The sequence below is a fragment of the Pseudopipra pipra genome, chromosome 11, assembly GCF_036250125.1.
Source record: "Pseudopipra pipra isolate bDixPip1 chromosome 11, bDixPip1.hap1, whole genome shotgun sequence".
Lineage (NCBI taxonomy): Eukaryota > Metazoa > Chordata > Aves > Passeriformes > Pipridae > Pseudopipra > Pseudopipra pipra.
In genome coordinates, this window is record NC_087559.1 from 9,744,322 (window position 1) to 9,768,332 (window position 24,011).

Below are 24,011 nucleotides of genomic sequence, written 5' to 3' on the forward strand. Positions count from 1 at the left end.
AGGTATTTAATTGCCCATCTAACAACATCCTGCTGAAAAAAGATAACACTGTACTCACTTCCCCCCCCCCATTCCTTCTATTGTACAAAAGATCACACAGCACTGAGGCTGATGATGCAAGATTAAATTATTATCTTTTTACAAAAAAATACTGAGAAACTTTGCACATGCTCAAGCTAGAATGGGTCTGCAGAAATTTCAGTGAACAACAAAGCAACATTCTCACCTACCACAGAGCTGTGCCATCAGGCAGCAGTGCACACTGAGATATCACTTGTACAGCTGCCTTTGCTACTCGGCAACTCCCCCAGTTTGACTCCAGAGCCAGCGCTGCCCTGATGGTGCTGAGCACTTACCTGTGTCATCTTTGCAGATGCTGGAGGAGCTGCTGTTCTCGTTACTTTGGTATAGACACTGGGCTCTGTTCTCTTGAGGAGCTGGTGAGGTCTGAGTCATCCCCTCTTCCAGGGCTTGTTTGATCCAGCGCTGAAACAGAACGAGACTACATAAACGTGAAACTCCTCGGGTACTTTCTATGTCATCTTGCAGGATGCACTCAGACTCCTACGCTCTTGTGGAGCAGGGCAGGCTGCTCAGAACACCGGGATTACCTCCCTCGCGTGCGCTCAGGCAGGAGCTGTTAGAACACAGCTGTCAGCACCGAGCCCACCACCTACTGTGATGGGGCTGACTGTGCTCCTGATGGGATGTGTTCTGGGAGCAGCAATCCTCAGCAGTAACACAAAGATAAGTAAAGGGCAAATTATAAACATAAAAATGCAAACCACTGGCACCTAAAAATTAATAAAAACAATCATAATTTAAAAGAAAAGGGACATGAATGTGATGGACTATCTACACCCCCTGGTTTTTGCAAAAAAAGCTGTTTCCTGCCCAGGAAAACAAACACAGGAGACCTCTGCTCCACTAAGGCATATTAGAGCTTAACATAGATTCTGCTTTAACAATTCCAGCAGAGAAATGGCTGAGTTTAATCACATTACAATTCTTTCAGGACTGTGCTTGCTGCCAGAGATACAGAGCAAAAAAACCTGATAAAAATACAAGCAGCAGTTTTCAAGGAGGGCAAACCAAGAAAAAAAAACCCTTTTCTTCAGCTACTATTAAAAAAGATAAAAGTCACAGTGGTCTTCTGAACATGGACAATAAAGAATGGATCAGACCTCATACAAGGGAACATGAATTGAAGCCTCAGCAAATCAGCTGCTGCAGCAGGTGCTACCTCTGTATCTTGATACAAACTGACTCTTTATGGCAGGCAGGAACTATCTTTACTATAAAAATAACTGCCGCAATATAAGGGAAAACACTCAGGTGATTCAGTAAAATGAGAGCAAACTGCTGAAAAAAAGCAAAGAGCAATTTTCATTTGTGCAGTTTACCCAGGGGACTCACTTTACCAGACTTTTCTTCTCCCAGAGAGGTTTAAAATTGTAATTTTACCTTTCAGCAATCCACAGTTCATCTGCATGCCAGCAATGTGTATCCCATTAGAGATACACGTGTATGTCTTATGATTCCTCAAAGCTATCGTGAAAGTGCATCAGAAACTCAGAGGCCACAATCCTCAAAGTGAAAACTTCAATACGAGGATGAAGAGCAGGTGACAGGATCTACTTTGATGGCCTTCACTACTGTACAGCAGACGCTTCTTCTCTGTTCAAATGTAACTCAATGGATTCCACTGCGGCCACCAGGAAAAGTGAGAAGTGCCAGCCAGTCTGGAGCACCACTACCTCAAACGTGGCATCTGATCTGACAGCCAAGTCACTGTACAGTGTGTGATTAACGTGAGAGCAGGTTACAGTTCAGTTTCCTTGCGAGGTTCAGACACTGCCATGCTTTGGATGCAAACTGAGATCATCAGCTGAATTTTTGGCACAGTTCTCAGTAGTTTAAGGATGAGGCCTGCTGACAATCCAAGAAAATATGTGATCTATTTCAACAGCCTTTATAAATCAACCTCCCTGGCTGAGTAGTCAAAGTAGACAAGACAAAGATCAGGTCTTGAGAGACCAATGTCATCAAGTTCTGGACCATTTCTAGACCTCAGCTCACTGAAAAGGAGGTGTTCTCTGTGAGTTTTCTAAACATTCCTGAACATGAGAAGCAGATTTCTACATCTCCAGACTGTTAAGTCATAAAACCACCAAATGCTAACAAGCATCTTCCAAGAAAAAGCTATGGATCTCCTAACAAAGTGGACAAAACCCTCACTAGAACAGTTAAACATTTACATTCAAAAAGCAGAAATCTAACAAATTATTTCTGCAACATCTGTTCTGGAAAAAGCAGCTTTCAGTATTTTATTAATTATTTAGATAATGGAATAGACATTGTATTTAAGTTTTCAGATTAAGAAACAGGAACATGCTGGATGACAGCATTCACAATTTTCCTACTATATTGGGAAATGGACAAGCAAAAACAGTGCACACCTTAGCACAGGCTAGAACAAAGTACCATATAAAGTCAAAACCAACCACTTCTAAAATTACAGGCTAGAAAACTAATGGGTTGTTCTAACATGCTAAATCATGAACTGAACATGAGTTTAAATCAACCTGTCAAAGAAAACTCCATCATACTGGTATGCACAGAATGTACTAACAGGCTAAAAGAAACCTTTCTGCTTTGAAAATGTCCCAGCTGTAACACAAGGTTTGGACATTCAGCTTTGAGGAAGGTGTGGACTAAATGAAAGTCATCCTTAGTGAAATTAGTCCATTCCCCCTCCAGCACTGAAAATTATCATTTGACTAGAAAATAGTCAAATGTAGCAAAAGATCAGAAGACTTGTTCCATCACAACAGTTTTCACTCAATTGTGAGCTTGCTGGTAGTTGCACAGCAACTGCACTGAGCAGAGAACTCCAAATAACTGTGCCAGCTTTGCTCTGGATGCTTCTCTCTTCCCTGAGGCTCAAAGACACTGTTCAAGTTCAAAAAGCAGCTCAAACCTTGCAGTTCTCAACTTAAAGATGCTTGAGGAGGTTGCCCAGGCACACAGAAACAGACAAGGTTTTGTTCATACATCTATATATGAACCATGAAGAGCTTTACCTAAAAAAGTAAATACCAAAGAGACACCTCAGCTTCTTTTTGTAGGTGCCTGTTAGGGCATGACAACAAACTGGCTGAAGGTGGAAACAGTAAAGTCCAAAGATTTTCTCTGGAAAAACACCTTCAAACAAAGGAAGGCAAAGAAACCAGGACATGGTACCTGACTCTGAAAGCTACCAAGACAGTTTGATCAGAAAGGATTTCCACATAATTGTTCTCAGGGTCCCAGGAACTGGAAAAGTCTCTGAGCAAAGCCAACAGCAAGATGGATTCTGATACAAATCTGATAAAGCAAACTAACCTGGCTACTGTTTCCCTGTGGATGGGTAAATACTGGCATTTACTGGCCATCTCTGGAGGAATCCACAGCTGTGCTCAGTTCAAGCTTCCTGCATGGCCTCAAGAACCTATTGCAGATAGGCTGTCTAGGATCCAAATCAAAGAGCTGTGGACTTGCTCTTGCAAATAGGCAAACTCAAAGCTTTTAAACCACACAGGCTCTTCCAAAGACAATGGATCTTGACTGGGGCACTGTTTTCTTGAGGTCCTCTGCAACACTGTCCTATCCCCACAATGCCAACCATCTGTTGATGGAGTAACTGTGAAAGTAGTAACATAAAACTTCCTAAGGGCAACAATTGAATGAAACACTCTTTGAATCGCATATGTTGGATAATAAACAGCCACTGTGTATCTGAAAGTACATGTTTCTAAACGTACATGTATCTGAAAGTACATGTTCACTGTAACAGAACAGTGACCAGGAGGAAGTCAGCAGTCATAGTCTGGACACTGCATCAACACACCAGCTCAGCAGGAATACATGGAAATAAACTCCAAGAGGACACAACTGTTTTACAAGGGGGCCAGTAAGAGCTGGATGAGTATACAGCCCATGAAGGTAAGACATGAGCAAACATACCTTTTTACAGGAGCTGTAAATTCCATCCAACAGAAAGGGCCTTCGACGTCTCTCTGGGTTGAAAGGTGAACCAAAGCGAATGTAGTGTTTAGGTGTGGTACAAATCAGCGGGGAGTGGATGAGACCTGGCAACATATTTAGGGTAGTTGCCAAAACTGTTGGGTCCGTAGTAATGCGCAGAGGACACTCAATAGGACACTCCTGCTTTTCTGCCTTGTCGTTCAGCCATTCGGTAACAAGATACTGAAGGAGAAAACACACACGTCAATGCAACCAGCACAGGTGAAGAAGAAGGGCAATGTGCCACAATGGTGTATGGGGAAGCAATGCTCAGGTAGAACATCTTTCCTCCTCCACAGGAAGAACACAGGCAGGACTTCCTGTGTCAAACCCAATTTTCACTTGTGGCAGGCACAACAACAAATAATCCAGTGTTACAAAAGTAGCTTGATTTTATGCTCCATTCATCTTATTAAAAGGTTCTCAGAGAACTTGATCACCTTGTTCAAAACTAGTTTCTAACACAAACCTGTAACACCTAATTTATGCCCAGTATGTGGCAGCTGCCTGCTATCTTCTCCAATTTTTCCTCCTTGCCCTTACAAGTTTATCCTAGCTTGTACACTACAGTTGCAGCCACACTCCCTCTTGGTCTTCAATTCTAGGCTGAAAGCCAACCTCTTTGCTCTGTCCTAAATGGATACCCCCCAGCCTGCCATCCCACCTTTGAGCACTTGATCATATTTACCTTTTTAGTTTTGGGGTACTTTACTGCAGCTCGATTAGACTGAGATCCCGCAGCCAGGACAGCAGCTGGGTCAGATCCCGTCAACTGCCTGCCTTCTCCTGGCCCTTCCACATTGCTGACATCTGTTGTGGTTACCAAGCTGGCAGTGCTTCCTTCCTCTGGGACAGCCTGCGCGAGTTCAGCTTGCTGGGAACTGGCTTGTTTCTGCCTTCTCAGTCTTTGTGCTGAACTGGTCCGGTATCGAGAGAAACGACTTTTTGGTCGGGGCCTGGAGGGTTTTGCTGGAGCTGGCTTAGTCACTGGTTTCTCAGGGACAGCTTCCTACAATATAAACTGTCATTAGTCCAAGCACCTCTAAGGGTATTCCTTTTCTCCGCATACAGGATCAAGAATTGAGATTGACACTACCTGACTCTCAAAATCTTGTTGGACTCTGTGTTGGTTCATAAGATGGCCTTGGGGACCCTTCAACACTGGCAAATTATCGTTTTGTCTTCTGCGTTCTTAAAAGGATCAACCAGAACACGGGTCTTTAGGAAGAAAGCAGCAATATGAAACTTGCTGCTTGTCTCAAGGTAACTGCTCTTACTCCTGACCTGAGCTGACATGGAGCATTCCAGGCAAGTGTCTGGGCCCTGCCATAAAATGGGAACACATGCATCCAAAGTAGATTGGGTAAAGAACTCCATCACTGCAGTTATGCATCCAACTTAAGCTCACGCCAGCACAGAAGGGGCCCACCCAGTGAAGGAGCCGGGCTTGTTCAGCCCAGAGAGGACAGAAGGGGATGTAACAGCAGTCTTTCTACAACCAAAGCCTGAAGTCACCAAGAAGACTGTGGTGCATCAATGTACATACACTGAAATGAGAGGCTCAGACTGGATACATGGCAAAATTTTTTCACTATAAGAACAGTTACAAATTTGAAGAGGTTTTCCAGAGGGCCTGTGAATCTCCATCCCTGGAGGTTTTCGAGACTGGGTAAAACCTTGGCCAGCCAGGTTTGACCTCAGAGCTGACCCTACCTGACTCAGAATAGACTAGAGAGCCCACAAAGCTCCTCCCAACCTGAACCATCTTATGACCAGATATGCTCTGAGCTCGGTAGAAGGTATCAAACAGTCCTATCTTCATCTTACCGCTACTTGTGAAGACCGTCGTGTGTTAACTCCAGTACTGCTGTTACTGTTAGGAACGTTTGCGGGAGGAGCACTTGGTGCTGAACTTCCATCTTCAGTTTCAGGAGTCTCTGTTTTTATTTCCTCTGGCTCGGGAACTTCAGAATTGATGCTGATTTCAGCGTCAGTGCTGTTACGGTCTGAAGGTTGCTCTCGTCTCCTCTTTCTCTTTTCCAAGTTCTCAAACATGTGCATGATGGCTTCTACCTTCCTGTCTTCCCGTGACTAGAACACAAGAGTAAATTGAAGTCAGCATGGTGAATTCTGCACAAAAGGAAGAGAAGGCACAAACAGATATGGGAAGCAGCAGAGGATGAAGAACAACTGCCAAACAGCAATGACAAAAGCCAGACAGGGGACAGAGAGAAGCAGTTCTTTTCAGTTATTTGCATTTTTCACCATGGCAAATTTCCCAGAATAACAACAACATAATCATGTGTTCATAGAGTAACTAGAAGAACTCGACTTTGTTCTTAAATAGGACCACTTAGATACTACTGAGTTATATTTATAAAACAGCCACGAGGAAACGCGTAATTTTGAAGAATTAAAAACCGCAACTTGGAAACAAACAGAGATACTTGCTAATGACCAAACGTTAGAAGCAAAGAGAAGCCAGAGGCAACAGAAGTAAGTGATTCAGTAATTTGCAGCAAGTATAACACACCACACAAACTGACTAAAGTGATCCAGATTCATTCCTTTCCTGATGTCAGGAGATGACCTAGCTCAAAAATAAAAGCTTTGGTCTAAGCAGCTTACATAGTGGATAAGAAAAACAGAACATGAGAGAATAGAGAGGCAAACCAGACACATTTGTTAGGAAAACAGAAAGGACAGGAAATCTTATCACCTAGCTGTGTCAGAAATAATTGGTAATTATGCATGTAAAAGGCCCAGTACAATAATGTTGCAGTGACTGGCAAGAAACAGGATGAATCAAGTGGATTTTAAGAAGTGGGGTCAAGTGTCTCCTGAGATTTTTCATGAAGGAGAAAGTATCTTCAAGCACACAGCAGTACTCAGTCACAGCAGCCTGGCCTTTTACAGCTTTCTGTTCAAGAATATTCAATACACGCACACACAAAGAGAGACAGGGGAAACTATAGATATGGGTATTTACCTGGTGCCAAGTATAGAAAACTGAATCGCATTAAAGCAGATTAACTGGTGCAACCTACAGGAACAGGGCTTACAGGCTCATGGGAAACTAACACTTCACTTAGACTTATTGAACTATTCTGTCCCAGAAAGAGATCAGCTTCCCTGCATTAAAATGAGATCTTTCCTCCAAGCTAAAGGCCAGTCTGATGGATGACTGCTCTCATTCAAATTTCAATGGAAATTGACTGCTTTATCTCATCTGTTCTAAAAAAATCCATGAGATAATCCAAGGATCTCTGGATGGCCCTAGGCTCTGCAAGTTGCTGCACTATTTTAACATTTAAAGCATTCTCAGGAAAATTATACTTAGAAGACCCATATCTCTGATTAGATGAAGACAGGTGGTGGTATTGGTGAGCAAAGAAACACAGGGAACTGCTAGTTCCAATATATTTGTTGGCTGGTAAAAGGATGGGAGCAATTTTTCAGTTTTTCTTCCTTGGGTTTTTGGGTTGGTTGGTTGGTTTATTTGTGTGTTTGGATTTTTTGCTTATTTATTTAAATTAATGAATTAAGTAGAACCAGAACGGCTCCATTCACACGCATAAAACATTCTAATCCAGGTGGCAATCCCTGGAGCCATAAGAAGCACAAGAAAAAAACCCACCACTCTACTCAGTACAGATGAAAGCTGAAAAAGGACTGTGTTAGCAAAGATCCCAGAGCACCAAGAAATATTTTGATCAAGATGACTGTTTAAGACAACAACAACTTGGGAGCACAAAGATATTTCCTAGTAAGTGTCAATAGTACTGTTGGTGGTCTACCTCTCTTACTAACATTTGTCACTTGTTCCTACCTTTTTGCCACATGACAATGTGTTTATAAACCCATACAGGGAACAGATACATGTTAACAAATCTAACTGAGCAAAACGGGTTAAGTTTTAACAAAAATCAGGTTCTGGTTCGTGACATGACCTAGTTGAAAATGTCCCTGCCCATTGCTGAGGGATAGGACTAGATGACCTTTGAAAGTCCTAACTCAAATTACGCTATGATTCTATATCATGCCATAAATTCTTGTACTGGCAATAAGGAAGGGCAGAAGGTACAATTACCTTTTTTAAATCTGGTGCTGATAGTGTTGCTAATGGTATGTTTTAGACTACAGAACAGCCCTGAAAGTAGCAGTTAAACCTTTCAATCAGGAAACAAATCTGCTCTATATCTCCTAATCTGCAGCACCCTAAAAGAAATGCTATGATGTAGAGTCAACCTGGGTGGTTTCTTACCACTTTTTTTTTGCTGCTGTTAATTGACTTACTGAAGACCACTAACAGTTAGGATTCATGCTGAAACAAGTGAAATAATGAACTGTATCTGTTGGTCACTGCATGAAGCAAGTCCTAAGGGGGATGATACCCAGACAGAGAGAAGTACTTGCCCGTCGGCCATGGACCAAGGCTCCCTGTTCATCTACAGGCTCCTCTTTCTCCCCTTCTTGTTTCTCCTCCTTCTCTGGCACCTGAAAAAGAAGCCCAGTCTTAGTATATCAACAACATCCAGTACCATTTTAAAGTCATGAACATTTCTGTGCAATTTAAGGTGCTAAAGATTTAAAAAAAGGCTTCCTGCAGTTTCTGTTCTTCAGATTCCAGCGCTATGGGATCAGATTCCACAGCTCTGAATGGTAACAATATACATAACAAGGGGGCCAAAGGTTTTACCTCATTGTCACTGACTGCTGCAGGTCCCTCAGGAACTTCCTCCGTTTGCTGACTGCTGTTCTCATCCGATGCAATGCTCTGCTGTTCCATCTCTAGCTCCTTTCGACGGGCTTTTCGCCGGCGTGTTTCTGCCCCAATTAGTGTGCCTAAAACAGGTGGAGGTAGGTGTTCTGCAGCATTTGGGCTACGTTTCTGCACAGGGCAATTCCGGTTCCCCTTGTGACACGCACAGTCCACTTTATAATTGCTGCTCCAAAACACAAACATAATTCGTGTCACTCTTCATTTCTCAACCCTTGTACAGAGACATTCAATGCATCTCCTACTAAACATCTCACCACGTGCCAAAGCAAGGACAGCAGGCTACCTTATGGCCTCTATTGTAGAATATGCCAGCAGAACTGGACAGAATAGCCGGGAAATGCAATTCAGTAGAAAACGGAGCAAAATGTAGAATGCGAGGAAAGGGCTGGAGGAAGATGTCCAGTCCAGGAGGGCAGTGGAGAGCTCCCGGGCGAGGTGAAGGACTCACCAGATGTTGTACTCATAGTCAAAGGCGATGGTAACCTCTGTGTCCTTGGCAATGGTGGCAACAGCATAGATACATAGGTGGATCATCCCATCGGCAATCACATGTCGAACCTTGTTAAACAAAGTAAAGAGAAACTAACATCTCCACACCTTGCATTTCCTACTTCCAAGAGGAAAGCCTCCTCCTGCAAAGTAGCTCTTATCTGCTCCATGAATAACTATTCCAAATTCTCCGTTGGGAAAAGCCTGCTTCACTGCTTGTCTCATCCTGTGCTTTTCCACTTACACCTACTCCCACCTGCTTACCCTAAGTATCATTCTGAACCCAAAGCAAAGACATAAAAGAAACATTTCTCTTCCAAACTCCCCCCTCATGTTCCCAAACTTTCTCATATTCCAAGTATAAACCATCAAACGAGCAAGAGACACAGAGAATTTACCCCATATACTGCATTTTTAGTTAGAGAAAGCACTAAGCTTATGTAAAACATGTATTTGCAGTTACAGTGATGGTGAAGACAGAATTTACCTCTGCATTTGGGGTGCAGGAACGCCTGATGAACCTGGCATCATTGCCAAAGGTGCGGGCATCAACACACATTTCAACGCCATTGAACTTGGAGTAGAACAGCACGAAGGGATATGGCCTGGAGAAACAACAGAACACCTCAATCCCAAAATACCCAATTCCCATGGCACTTATAACAGGTATCCCCCACTTAACTGGAAGCAGCACTTGCATCAGCGCTATTGCTCTGGGTGCTTATGCACTTCCATCAATCTAAGAGATCTATTTCAGAGGGTTTGGTCCATAAGCTGAGCATCAAGCTGAGGTGGTATATTTGATTTCACATTTCTATGGATGGCACAGCTGACAAGGCCCTGCAAGTGAACATTATCCCATAGAGACACCAGTCTCTCTGTGCCACGATGCTCTCACATTAATCACTTCATAGTACTCTTACTTTTTGAAGAAATGCCCATTGACCTCGAATTGCTGTCGTAACATAACCTTCCCTCGATACTCAATTATAAGGGTATCTAGTGCCAAGTCTCTTGCTGCCCTCAGGATCTTCCGGTGCTTCTGAACCCGAGTCACCCTTCCCAGCTGCAGCTGTAACAAAAACCAGAGCAAAATATGAGAATTTAAACCAAATGTCTCTAACTCATGAATATTTTACCCACATGAAAAGAAAAATTACTCTAATAGTAACACAGAGAAACTTTGCCAGTGAATATATTGTTTATTCTGTAACATTTTAGTAATGACCAATGACCTTGATAATATTTATCAAAAGCCAACAGTATTTATTCCTTTGCTTCAACACCAAGTCTGACAAATCTATCAGACCGAGTATTTCAGTCTTGCAGCAGGAGGCATAACCAGACCTGTCACTTGCTGCTAACAGGGAACTGCTCTGCAATTACGGCCACTTTCACAGCCAGAATAATTCAAATCTTTCCTAAATTGTGGGTTGTCACACATTTAGAAGAAAAGAATGCAAGCTTTTCCTTTTGCAGAGGATGTAAATTCTAGCTAACTGGTCAAAGAATTAAGTTGGCAATTTCCATCTCCATCCAGAAACTTCTCTACATCTGTCTGCTCAACTAGAGCTGTTGATTTTAATTTTTTTTTTAACATGAAACAAATTTTTAACAAAGTAGTGACAGTTTGTTGAAACATCTTCATGTTAAACTCTACAGATCTATTACAATGGATTTTCACAACAATGTATCTTGACAGTATAAACCCACAACATTCTTTAAGTACAGACATCCAAACATGACACATTTTATGGAATAATGGAAGGGATATTATAAGCACTGGGGCATAGGAAAGACTTCATAAAAACAAAGTACTTCTCTTACTTAACAGATCAAAGTTCTCAGCAAGTAAAAATTACATGAAGGTGATTGGCTGCTTTGCTACAAGTGCTGTGCCTGTTCCTTCCTAAGCATTCTATTCACTGCTCAGAACGACCCACTTTTGATACTTTTCCACAGTGAACTGAGGCATGAGTGTTCTTACTTCAGTAATAATGACAGTCATGCATCTAAATTAGAAGTAAAACACAAGATTTTATTACAGGCAAGTTCCCAACTTTTCCTGATAGAACTCTTGTTAGAAACAGCTACTGAGCAGTCTGCTAGAATGGGTAAAACATTAGGTACTTTTTGTACTATCCAACTGTGGTAACAAAGAATAAATAAATGGGACTAGATTTCTTACTGCATGATAGAAGATAAGGAGTTAAGGAGATAAGAAGATTTGAAGTTATTAGATGAATTAGGGTTGAGACAAGTTTGTCTCCAGTTGAATAATTTTGTTTTTATATTACCACTCATTTGCTGTTACATTTTCTCATCTTGGCCCTACACAGGAGGGTTGGACCAGATGACCTTCAGTTGTTCCTTCCAACCTGAACTGTTTTACTACTCTATCAATACTGTGAGTACCAATAAGATCATATCTTTCAGAGATGCACCTTCATGTCCTCCACTCTCACCTCTGCCCCATGACTGCCTGCATTACTGTTCACCTCATGCTGGAAAACAGCTTGAGGAACACGGGTGGGCTAAGGTTGGGTGGTGGGAGGAGGAGAAAGTCCATGAAGGAAAGAGAAGCTCTGCATCTGCAAAACTTATTTATCTGGGTTTGGTAAAACAGGAATGATCTCACAGCTTTTCTGATAAGACCCTAGCTCAGCTTGTTTTCATTCTCTGAATTTAGAAATATGAAGAGGATTAGCTGCCATGCTTTCATGTGTGAAAAGAACAAATGATTTTATTCATGTCATAGGCTAGGGATTGCTGACTGCTAATCAGCCCAAACTGTTCTGATATGTTTGCAGAGCAACATCTGCATAATACTCAGTGGCTTTATTTTATAAAGGCCCTTTTGCTCTTCACTTCAGAATGTGAAATCAATCAGGGGTTTGAGCTCAAGTCAGCAATTATCAGAGGCAACAAAGGGCAAATACTAACCCTGGGTTTGGTTTGGCAACAACAGGCAGAAAAGTGATTCACAGCTTTCAGTCTGTTGAGCAACTGGCAGTAGCCAGGACTAAGATGATTTTATTCATGACGCTAAACAGCTTTATATTTTCAAAAGTCTCCCTTTGCATCATTAGGACAGTTGAGAATTGGTTTACCATATAATCACCAAATCATTTAGGTTAGAAAAGCCCTCTAAGATCACTGAGTACAACTGTTAACCCAGCACTGTCCAGTCCATCACTAACCTATACCCTTCAGTGCCACAACCACAAGTCTTTTAAATGCCTCCAGGGATGGTGACTCCACCACTTCCCTGGGCAGCCTGTGCCAGTGTTTGATAACCCTTCTAGTGAAAAGATTTTTCCTAATATCCAATGTAAACCTCCCCTGGTGAAACTTGAGGCCATTTCCTCTTGTCTTATCCAAAACATTCCAATGACCAAAATCCCATATTCTGCATGTTTAACTCTTAATCCATGCTTCCTTACTCCTCCTGGCTTTAGGAAGCTTTTAGGTCACACTTCTTCTCTTTGTCCAGATCTTTTTCTTTTTCTTTTTTTTTTAAAGTATACACTTGCATCACTGTTGACCCAAGCCAAACACCCCTCTCAACTGTCAGAGTATGCATGGCATATAAAACATTATTTTTATTCCTTTCTCCACAGTCTTCCTGGCCAAAGAGAGCAGTGATGATACCCATCTACACACAGCTGCCAACTGCATATTGACACAGCCTCCTGATTTTCTTCTAGCTCAAAGTACCTATTACCTGTTATCTCGCAGAAAAGCTATTTTTACATTCAATAGTAATATCTAGTTAAAAGACAACGGATGCAAACCAAAAATCCTCCTCAGTTTGTCTAAAAAAAGGAAAAAAAGAGCACACACTCCACACCTGTGCAGGCTGCCCCTTCCTCACAACACTCCACAGTCACCTGCTGAGCAGAGAAAACAGGACATAAGAGCTGAGAAGCAGCAGCCCAGGACAGCCACCGGGTCTCTCCTCAGTATCCAAGAAGAGCTACAAAGCCAGTAAGTCCCTTTACACCTTCTCTGCACACACAATTACAGGGACCTACCAACAGCTTGTTTAGGGTAACTCCAGATCACTATTAAGTTTTGTGACTTTCTACCCTTTTTTTTCTTTGGGATATATCACATTTGGAGTCTTCTCATTTGGAATGCGGGCCATTTTTCCCTATGGGAAAACCTAGGTCTGTACTGGGAAGGGAGAGGCCACAAGACCATGACAAGAACAAGCACATTTATGTATGATATCTTTTATAATCTTCTGTCCTGCTGTACTCTATGAAGGTGATAAGAAGAAACAGTGTGTTTTATTACTTATTTCGGGACTTTCCCTAAAACCCATGTGAGGGACGTAGAAGAGGTTACATTTAGTCTCAAAAAATACTGAGATTTCTAGAGAAGCAGAACTTTTTCTTCTCTATATTTCCTGAACTGCTCCCTTTAGGAAGGCTACTCAAACAGCCAACAAGAAGTGTTTCTCCCCAACCCCCTTAGAAGTATTACTCATTGCAGAACTAGAGGTAAGAGTCGAAGAAAGTTGAGTTCAAAGTCCTCTTTCTGCACTCTCCCTTACTGGCAATATCTGTGCTCTGCCTGGAAGTGCTTCACCTGCCTGAAAGCAGAGGAAAAGGTGGGAGGGAGCACATGAACTTCACTGAGTGGTGAGTCACTTGATATAAACAATGAATGATTCAAGCACTAACATATACCTGATATTCAGGTTTCTGACTTTGCTCCCCTTCTACAGAAGAGGTGCCCCACTCGTGTTTTGGAGCCCATCCTTTCAGCTGCACCTATCTCCATTCTCCTGGAATGAAGCCCCACAAAGCCTGAACTGGGTGGGAATGTTCAATAAAGCACAGACCAGACGAAACAACAGATAAGAGTAGTAGTGGGGAGAACATACACCACACAAACATATTACTTTCCTGTTTCTCCTTGTTTACATGAACTCCATAAAGATGGCAACATGGAAAAGCTAGGAAGAAACAGCTCACTAAAATCAGTTGTAGTTGTGCAGTATTTGGCAGTTATCAAAATCCAAATAATAATCCAAAATACTGAAATAATGTTGAAAGGTTCTTTCAAATGGCCTTCCCCACAATATGAGCCAAAAAATAAAATAAATAAAGGGGACTGGAAAACTCAGGTGGAAAGCAGGAAATTTTCTATCTCCAGTAAGTGATAGATCTGGTTCTGCCTCAAGTGACCAAAAGTATTTACAGTAAAATAACTGTGAACTGTATCAGAAAACTGTACAAAATATCCCCAAGTTAGCAACACTGGTCAAATGCAAGTACTTCTGAATCTTAGCACTGGCATCTCTTCTGAATCACTGTGTATCAAACCTATGCCTACTGGTCTGAAATGACAGACCAGCTGGGACATTGCTCACCATGCCCATGCCTTACAAACCAGAGCACTGACCTACCCCACCCCTCTGTCACGCTGGTTCTTACCTGCATCTGGGACCCAATGACAGTGTTATTGCAGGCCAGCTCTGTTTTGTTGATTGTGTCCAGCATAGCAGTTTTGCCCACATATTCTTTATTAGAGTTGAGGTGACGCTCCAGCAAGTTCTGCACATCAGCACTGTACTGGTTCGTGAAGGCTTCCTCGTACTGGTCTGTCCAGAGGCGTATTCGATTCTCCCACCCTTCAGCTGTGTTTTCATCCAAGGCATGTGCTTCAGAAGGGGAATTCTGCACCAAACAGCAAAGAATGAATGGCTAGTACACAGCAGGAAAACCCATCCCCAGCGCTCCAAGCACATGAATATGCTACAAAAAAATGGTGAATCTGTTCCAAGCTATCTAAGTGCTGGTGATGAGGACACACTTTTCAGCACCTGCACCCTCCAGAACACTGTACAACAGTTCCACTTAGGAATTTGTGGAGAATTCTGTGCAGGACTAAGCCCTCTTGAGAGCTAGTACTCTGCACTGCTATATAAAATAAAATTAGGCTAGTACGTGGCCAGGAAAAAAAAATTAAGTCACTTTAGAAAAATAATTAAGTGGATTAAAAAAGCAAAGGAACAGAACACACAAAGGCAAATAAATCTCATGTAGGCTTGTCCTACAGTCGACCCACTCATGTCCAACATAATGCTAGATGATGCTGACTGCATCTCAATCTTCACAGTGATTGATCCAGAAATAGTTCTGAACCTTCGAGCTAAATGGTCAGTTTCAAGAAACTGAATGTAGAGCACAGGCTAATACCCAGAGGGTTAAAACTGCAAGTCCTAAGCAGAGTAAAGAAGAGAGGGCAAAATCAGGTAATCCGTTTACACTGTCTTGTAAGGGAGGGGAAAACAGAAGCTGATAAAAAAAAATATTTAAGCTTCATTCTTTACTCCACAATAGTTGAAGAAATTCAACAAATATTCCAGAGGTCAATAATTCAACTGGTTTCATAAGGGACTGAGGCAAGATCTTAGTGACAAGGACAACCGAAGAGCAATCATTATTTTCATCACATATATAAAAACATTAAGCCTTCTCCTGCTTTTTTACCCTCTCGAGGCACTTGCATACTATTGAGATGGTGCATACAGACACCACAGGACTGTACTCTTTCTTCTGAGCCACTGCTAGAAGCCACTACCAGCTACAGAACTGGGGCCAGGTGGAACTGAGCAAACTTCAAGGCACCACTTGTGTTTCTGGGAACACATTTAGCTCAAACTGCAAGTTACTTTTTTTTGTCAAATAACCTTCCTATTCGATAGCCACACCTGCCACTACTGCAGGAAGTCAGAAATAAAGATATTGTCCCATCCACCCCTTGTAAGAGAATGTGGAGAGAAACAAGGTGAGGGACTCCCAACATTAAACTTGTGAACTCCTTTGATGTCCAAGCCTGAAATATCATTGATGCAATCAAACAATAACTGCCCTCACAGAAAAGCAGCCACAACCAGTTCTACATCCCTTACATCAAACATCTCACTCCCAATGCCATGAATCAACCATCTTTCAGAACTGGGTGACATTATCTTACTGAAAGCTATCAGAAGCAAAAGAAAGGTTCAAGGGGCAACTGCTGTGATACCCTTTTACAGACCTGCTTGTGGTGCATGGTAAAGCTTGAGTTTATTCCAAGGCTGGTCCCACAATCAGAAATTCCCCAAGCGAACCAAGAGAGGCACAATATATAGGGAAACCCTCCCCAACCACCATCACAGAGGGTTGTCAGTTTTACTCACCTTCATCCTCAGAGACTTCCGTGAGCCCTCTCGAAAGGCCTATCCCCCAAAACAAGGAGAGAGAGAGAAAAAACACAATATTGTATATTTCCACAGAATTAGCATCCCAGAACCACACTCAATCTTACTCCAACAGAGTAACACTAAATCTTACTCCAGCCCTTAATAAAAGACAGCAAGAACCACAGGAAAACATACACAAGAAGCAATAGACTTGAACAAAAAGACTCTGCAATGCAAATCCGGTGGAAACTGCTGAAAAGTTTCATGGCCAGGATTTCTGAAGTAAAAAAGCCTGCCTCACACTTAGTAAAATGTCAAGATCAAAAGCAAAACTGTCTGGACTAAACCCACTTGTTTTGATATGAGAAACATCCAGAAACAGAATCAAGCTGGTTCACAACAAAAAAAACCCCTCAAAACCTCACATGGGCTCCTGCCCCCAGCCTTTTATTTAATCAGTGCCTACCAGAAGAACTTCAAGAGAAACCTAAACTGTAGAAAATTATGGTAAAGCTAGCAGATGACGGGAAAGAACCAGCTGCTCACACACTTGCATTCCAATATAAGCAATTCAAAATTATTTCAGTCCCCAAACACTCACAAACAAGACAGTAAAGTCATCCCTCAACAAATGTTCATCACTACCTACATAGTTTTCCACACAAGCACTATCTCTGTCCCCGAAGAACAGTGCCAAGAAGCTCTGCAGCCCAAATTCCTCAACAAAGCCTGCTAAGAAATACCATGCTCTCTTCATTTTTCATTCCATTCACAAACTGACCCTCTGCCATAAACAGACTCCAAAAGCTGTTTTCCCAAATCCTAATACAGAAGGGAAAATATGTAATTGAGTCCAAGCTCTGAGCATGAATGGACAGCATTAGGAAATAAGGGTGGAGTTCCAGTAAGGCAATTTTTAAACCAACAGCCACATACTCTAGCAGGTCACAAATACAAGGCGTCACATTATTGCACCAGAAAGAGCAATTCCTGACAGGACAAAAGTTTCTTGTCTACTGCCAGCTTGTCAGCCTGCTCCTAACAACACTTCACACAGCATTTGGTAGGAACTGCAGCAACTCTTGTCTCACTCCACATACCTTGATCTTTTTGGCCTTTGGAGCAGTGCGAGCTTTTTCCGTACTCCTCTTCCTCTTCTTGGGTTTGGTCCTGCGGACGCGGTTGACGGTCAGCGTGATGCTTGTGGGAGTGTGCTGAGTGGCCGTGTACAGCACCGTGGAGGGAGAGAGTTCTTCATCCCAGCTCTCGGTTGCACTGCTGTCCCCGCCTAGAGACAGAAGTGCTTTGTTAGCAGCGGCTTCTCATCCCCGAGAGCGCAGCTGACCCTTATGCCCATTTCCATCAAGACGACTGGCTGACCCTGCATAACTCTTCCCTGAGAGTTATCACCTCAGTTTTCCCACCCAAACGGGAAATGGGTCTCCCAAACTTCTGATATATCACAGAATGACACCGATGAAAATTTTCCTTTTCTGTTCACAAGATAATCTGATTCTCCCAAGTGCTAACTGAGGTGAAGGGTAAGGAGAGGAGAAAATCCCAGCGATTGGGAGGCAAAGAACATTAGCGGGCAGTGATCACAGTTAGATGATTACAGCATCCAAAAGACAAAGGTCTCATAGATAGAAAACAAAAGTCACCATCATCAGAATTACACCCTCCAACTCACCTGACACGTTGTCCTGCTTCCGGCGGCGGAGTCTGATCACCTTCCCCCTGCTCATTCCTCTGCCAAAGGAGAATGCACAATTGAAGCTGGTTTGTAGGAGTAAAGTCACTTGAAATTCAACAGGATGTCACAAGATGCGTGCCCTCAGTGGGGCCCAGGATGATAAGAACATCGATTTAACATCCTCATCTCCACTCCTGGTGCCACCAACACTTGTCAGGCTGACAACGCAAAGGAGCAGGGTCAATAGTGGGTAAAGCACTGGAAAGAACTCTCCAGTTAGCAAAAGGAAGTCTGTCCCACAGCCCAAAGGTGACACGGTTCGGTATGAGAAGTCAACACAAGGAGCAGCCCAGACCTGCACTGCACCAAAGCTTACCTGCACTTTTCACACTTGAGGAGGAAACCATCTTGGGAGACACTGCAGTGGCACCAAGTGGGAATTGATTCTCCTTCTGAGGAGCTCTCACTGTCCCCGGAGTTCTCCTCATCAGGCGAGTGCAGGCCATTCAGTTCTGCACGAGGTATAATGGTCTGGACAGGAGGAGAGGCTGGCGGCGTCGGAGGAGGAGGGGCTCCGTAATTATGATCCTGAAAACGAGTATTTGCAGTACTACTTTTAACGTGAAGATGTGATGCCTAGAAGCTGAAGTCCCAAATCCACAGTTCCCAGGTTAATATTTAACTGGTGTAAAACAGTAGCCTGAATTCCTCAATCTACCAAGAAGGCAAAGCAATAGCTCTGAAAGATGTGAATGGTTTCCTTCAGCACCAATGAATTAAACTCAAAACCTATGAAAACAACCAGGCTATTTCGACATTAACTGTTGTACTGCTAATAACCTGAGATTACATCAGTGTTTAAACAGCGGAACCAGATGCCTTGAGATGTTTTGTAGAGTTTCTGCCTGTTGAGATATTCCAAACCCAACCGGACATGGTCCTGGGCAACCTGCTCAAGCAGAGTCAGCTTGAGCAGGGAGGCTGGATTATGTGATCTCGAGAGGCCCCTTCCAACCTCAGTGATTCTGTGACATCCTGTTCTTCCCATAGCTTCAGGCTATACTCCCATTCTTCCTGACTGTTCATTGATTCTCATTGTTATAAGTTACCACTATGAAAATCTGTGCAGTTGAAACAAGTATAAATAGTGCACAATAAACCAAATGGGGCATAAAATTACCATCAGGAAAATGTTATATATTCATATATAGTCACACTTCATTCATATACTTCATTCAGTTAAAAATCTATCACCTAGAATGCTAATAAAGGTTGCTGTAGAGTATGCAGGACTTCACAAACAATAAACACACAAACGAAAAATGTATGGCAGAACTCAGCTGTAACTCGGTGTTTGTTCCCTAATAAATAAGCCAAAACTCCTAAGGCTTAACAGGCAAAGAACTATGGAACAAGGAAAAAGAGTAAAAGTAGACAGTAAAGAGCTGATTCACTGCAGAGAGAGTACTCACTGCGTAAGGCAGCCCGCGATAGCTGTGTTTCTGGGTGGCCCCATAGCCGTGGCTGGAGTACACATTCTTCTCACTGACAGCTGGACTAGCTTCCACAGACTCTGGGCTGCAGAAAGGGCCAGAAGTAAAACCCATCAATACAATATCATTTTTTTAGTGACAGTATTTCACTGCTCTTTTCTATTGAACACATGAGCTCAAAATGAAGAAACTTCATGAAATCAAGGTGTTATTACACACTTCACCAAGCATCATGTGTGCAAAAGTTGTACAGGATGAACCTGCTTTCAGAGGGGAGGAACTGAGTAAGGGCCACCCTAGATAACTCATTAAACTGGGTCTCAATCTGGGAAGTTAAAAAGATAATTAGCATGTAAGAAGCTCAGTTTCCTTATGGTTGAGGAAATTGGGTCTGGTTCAACATTCACATCTGAACTCAGCCAGCCTAATCTCAGAGCCACTGAACAGTACTGCCATTTTATCTCTGCAACAGCTTATTTCAACTGCAGTTAAGCAGCTTTCCTGCACCTGCACTTGTTTCTCTCTCCCTCAGATACCAATTGTTAGCTGAGTCCGATGTCCTGTGATAAAGCCTGCATGAAACCTGCATCTATCCTGACAGCAACTACCAGGAGCTGGAGACTCCTGTTACAAAGAGGCAACAAATCAATGCCCTGGATAGGCAGTGGCTACAGACAGATCGGATTCACCCTGTGCTTTCTATACAGCAACCTCCCAACGAGCAGAACAGGAAATGTGCTGCTGAGGTACAATGCACTCTTCCACCACAGGGTGGTGAAAAAAAACAGCTAAAAATGAAAGGTATATCCTTAGCAGAAAGCTGCAGAAACCCTACTCAGAGAAGGGATAGCTGCAATTCAATGCAGGGGATATTAGATAATGAGGCTACAGACGGAACACCTGCAAGAAAGCACGCTGTTACAAGCAGAAGATACAAATCAGATAACCTCTGCACAGAGCAGAAGAAGGGTCCCTATCAGAATACTGCAGAGTATTACTGAATCGTGCCTGCAGATGAAATCTTTGTCAAAATTATAGCACGGAGCTGAGCAAGGAGGAAAGAAAAATACAGAAAAGGAGAACTCTACCTTGGAACTCTGCTGCTATGGTAAGATTTTGCAGGATTCTCAGTGGGTTCTACATGGTCAGCGTGGATCAGGTGGCACTCAAACAATGGCCGGCGATCACGCGTGGGGCAGTGTTTAGGCACCACCCAAGAACACTAACCCCTGTGCCCTTTGGACTTCCTATTAGCTCTTGAAATCACTGCTGCACTGAAGTTTGCCCCACCCTGCCACTGAACCTCATCTGTTCTCCAATGGCACCAACCTCTGAGCTTCTGGCTTACTCTGGAGTACAGTGGACCTGTCTTTTCAACATAAAAGAGCAATAAGTTCTTGTACAAAGAACTGCAGAAAGTAGAAGGCCTTACACCTATGCAAATGACACTTCTGTAGCTCAGGATTTAGGAGCATGACATGATAAATTCAGTTGTTTTTCAGCGTGGCTACAGCCAGCTAAACTGTGAAAAGCAGGAGATATAGGTGGTGATTCCTCTCAAAGGATATACTTCTTAATAAAAGGCACCTTGTAAAGCTTGCCACATAATCCAGCCTTGCTGGATCTTTGCAACAGTCCTCTAGGACTTCCAGATTGGTAGTGTTAAATCCATTTAGGTTTAATCGTATTTTCAGAAACAATATTAGAAGGAAAAGAGCCTAAACAGTCTAAGGAGCAGATAAGTCCTCTGTCCAAGTCACCCACATTCCTAACCACAGTCAGCCTGCAATACCAGCAATGCTGCCGCAAGCATTAGCAATAAAACTTCAGGATTGTTGGTGCAACGGTGTCCAGGGGCAACAACACCGGGGCCCCAATGCTTCCTCAGCAGCAGCGTGCCAAGGAGCTTCCACAACTTCCACTATGCAGTCAGACTAACACAGCAAAACTACTCTGCAGCGTCCGTATCACCCTCAGATGAACACCAAGACTCTTCACCATTTTCACCTCCTCTCTGTATCAGAGGCCGAGGAAGACACTAAAGCTCATCCTGTAAGGAGGGCCAGCTAGTTTTACCATCCTATCGCCTTCATGATGCACATCTTGGAAATCAATCCCTTGTAAAAGACAAGAAGCTCAGGTACCCCAGACTTTACTCTTCCAACTAGTAGAGTTTCAAAGGCAAAGTGAAGGATTGCCTTAGCTTTGAACAGACCCACAAAGGACACTTCAGCAGTAACAGTGCATCGATGCAAAGACTGGAGAATAAAGTGCTGGCATTCCCAAGTTTTAGAAAACAGAGAAACCAATTCAGAAATCTTCAAAAGCCTTTTTTCAAAGTACTCTAGCTTAGCCTCAAATTGGACCTACAAATTTCTTACAAGGGAAAAAGAAAATGCTTTGCAGACGGTTTACAGTCGGTCTGTTTGATACTGAAACGCTACAAGGGACATGCGCAGATATATCTGGCTCTTCTCTCTACCATGCTCAGCTTTGAAAGCAAAGTACATGACCAAACTATTTAGCACTCTTCCTCCTGTCATAAACAGTTTAAAATTCCTGCATGTTGAGTCTTCAAAGTGCTGCTGTGGGAGAAGCAGGGTGACAAGCAATACTGAATGTCAGATCTTGAAAAGTGAAGGATCACGTACCCACTGCAGATAAGTGACTTCTGATTCCTTGTTTAAAAAGAACATATAAAAATGTGGGCTTTAGGATGGAATGAGGCCTCACGAAGGAGAATACCTAGAATGGGGCCAGTGCCAAGACAGACAAAAAAGGGCATTAGCAGTCTTGCAGAGAGTGTGACTGTGTAGTCAAACTTTGTGCACAGTCAAATCAGGGCAAGATGGAAGGGAAAAACAGTGATTCGTACCTTAGCCCACTGCTCTTACAGCTCAAAATTTGTAGTCTGGAGCAATTTCTGTTCTACAGTGATCAACCTGACATGCAGGTATTTGCACAGTAGGTAGCTTTAATAATACATGGAGGAAATCTGTCTCCAAAATGCCATTTGTAAATTTTTGTAAAGGGATACTACAGCTCTTATTTCAAAGAAGGATGCAAGAAAGCAGGGGGGAGAAGAAAAACACAGGAATAACTAACTTGAGCCCTCCCTCTCACCCCCGACAAAAACACAGTACTCATCCGGGCTGACATCATTCTAACAAGGATTTTAAGAAGATATCACGATGCTGTATTTCCTGAATTTGAAATGTTCTTGACAAGTCTTTTAAAAGAAATGGTAAGTCTCCTCCAACAGGCCTCAGAGGTATGGCTGCAGTGAGAGTCCTGCACAGCATACTGTGGTGGAGACCCTGAGGGATGCTCACTGAGTGTGCTTCTTGGAACGTGCTCAGGGGCAGAAACAAAATGAAGGTGTCCACGCAGGCTGATGCTGCCTCACATCTCTGGTCAAGCTCCAAAGGTGTCTGGAAATCAGTCATATAAGACTGGTAACAAGTCTGAGCCAGTAGGCTCTACTGAGAGGGAGGTTCAGCATGCTGATCTCTCACATTACAGCTTTTGGAAAAGGAGTTGGCTTGTACCTTGCCAACGCCAAGCATGGGTAGAGCAAACGCACAACTGCCTGCACTTCAGTACAGACTTACTAGTCAAACTGATATAAAACCCATAGTTGAGTGCTTCATACTGTTGGAATTCTCCTTTTCCCCATCTCCTCTGTCAAACTTAACAATTTCCGTAACATTGCATTTGTTAACACCCAGAGTCTGTCTCTGCATTCTTCCCTCATACAGCCAGTGGACCAGCAGCCCCTTTCTCCCAGGTGCAGAAAGCACCAGCACCGATCCTACAGCCCCACTCCAGATCAGCCCTCTGACACCCGCCCCTTCTCCTTTCTCCTCCTCTCTGTGGGGTAACACTCACTCCGATCCTGCAGCCATGTCGGAGTAGGACGTATCTGGTGTGGTGACTCCCAGAGGGATTGCAATGCTCATGACGCCCGTCGGGGATCACGGAGTCCAGAGGGCAGCGACTGGCCGCTCCGAGGGCGGAGAGGAGCCGCAGAGCCTCGGCCAACACGTCACGGACATGGGGAAACCTACCAGGGTAGAAACAAAGCATTGCATCGCCGTTACAGCATGAGGTGTCCCTGTGCACCCCCAAAGAAGGCTTTCACAGCAAAAGAAAAGCAGAAATATGTTTCCATCAGTGACGTGACACATCAGTTTTACTTCATTTTCATATGTGGGGCCAGGGAAAAGGTAGATGGTAGTAGTTTGGTGGGGTTTTGGGGGAGTTTTTTTACAGTGTTGGACTGACATACAA

The 24,011-nt window shown here is 43.1% G+C and overlaps 1 protein-coding gene across 2 annotated transcripts in view; it reads right to left on the minus strand.

The window, feature by feature from the left end:
* The window catches only part of SETD5 (SET domain containing 5), a 65,247-nt gene that overhangs the window by 15,788 nt on the left and 25,448 nt on the right, over nt 1–24,011 (minus strand). Inside the window, exons 2-17 of one of the 2 annotated variants that reach the window (XM_064667383.1) lie at nt 23,610–23,784; nt 19,701–19,806; nt 18,605–18,816; nt 18,226–18,284; nt 17,636–17,823; nt 16,533–16,571; nt 14,782–15,024; nt 10,261–10,409; nt 9,825–9,942; nt 9,297–9,406; nt 8,765–9,011; nt 8,482–8,562; nt 5,893–6,156; nt 4,754–5,074; nt 4,006–4,248; nt 357–486 (exon numbers count right to left, since the gene is read on the minus strand). In XM_064667383.1, coding sequence (XP_064523453.1) covers nt 357–486; nt 4,006–4,248; nt 4,754–5,074; nt 5,893–6,156; nt 8,482–8,562; nt 8,765–9,011; nt 9,297–9,406; nt 9,825–9,942; nt 10,261–10,409; nt 14,782–15,024; nt 16,533–16,571; nt 17,636–17,823; nt 18,226–18,284; nt 18,605–18,816; nt 19,701–19,806; nt 23,610–23,680 — 2,581 coding nt within the window. In that variant the 5' untranslated portion in view covers nt 23,681–23,784. Of the gene's footprint in view, nt 1–356; nt 487–4,005; nt 4,249–4,753; nt 5,075–5,892; nt 6,157–8,481; nt 8,563–8,764; nt 9,012–9,296; nt 9,407–9,824; nt 9,943–10,260; nt 10,410–14,781; nt 15,025–16,532; nt 16,572–17,635; nt 17,824–18,225; nt 18,285–18,604; nt 18,817–19,700; nt 19,807–20,809; nt 20,937–23,609; nt 23,785–24,011 lie in introns of those variants that run through there. The other variant, XM_064667385.1, reaches the window with a different exon arrangement.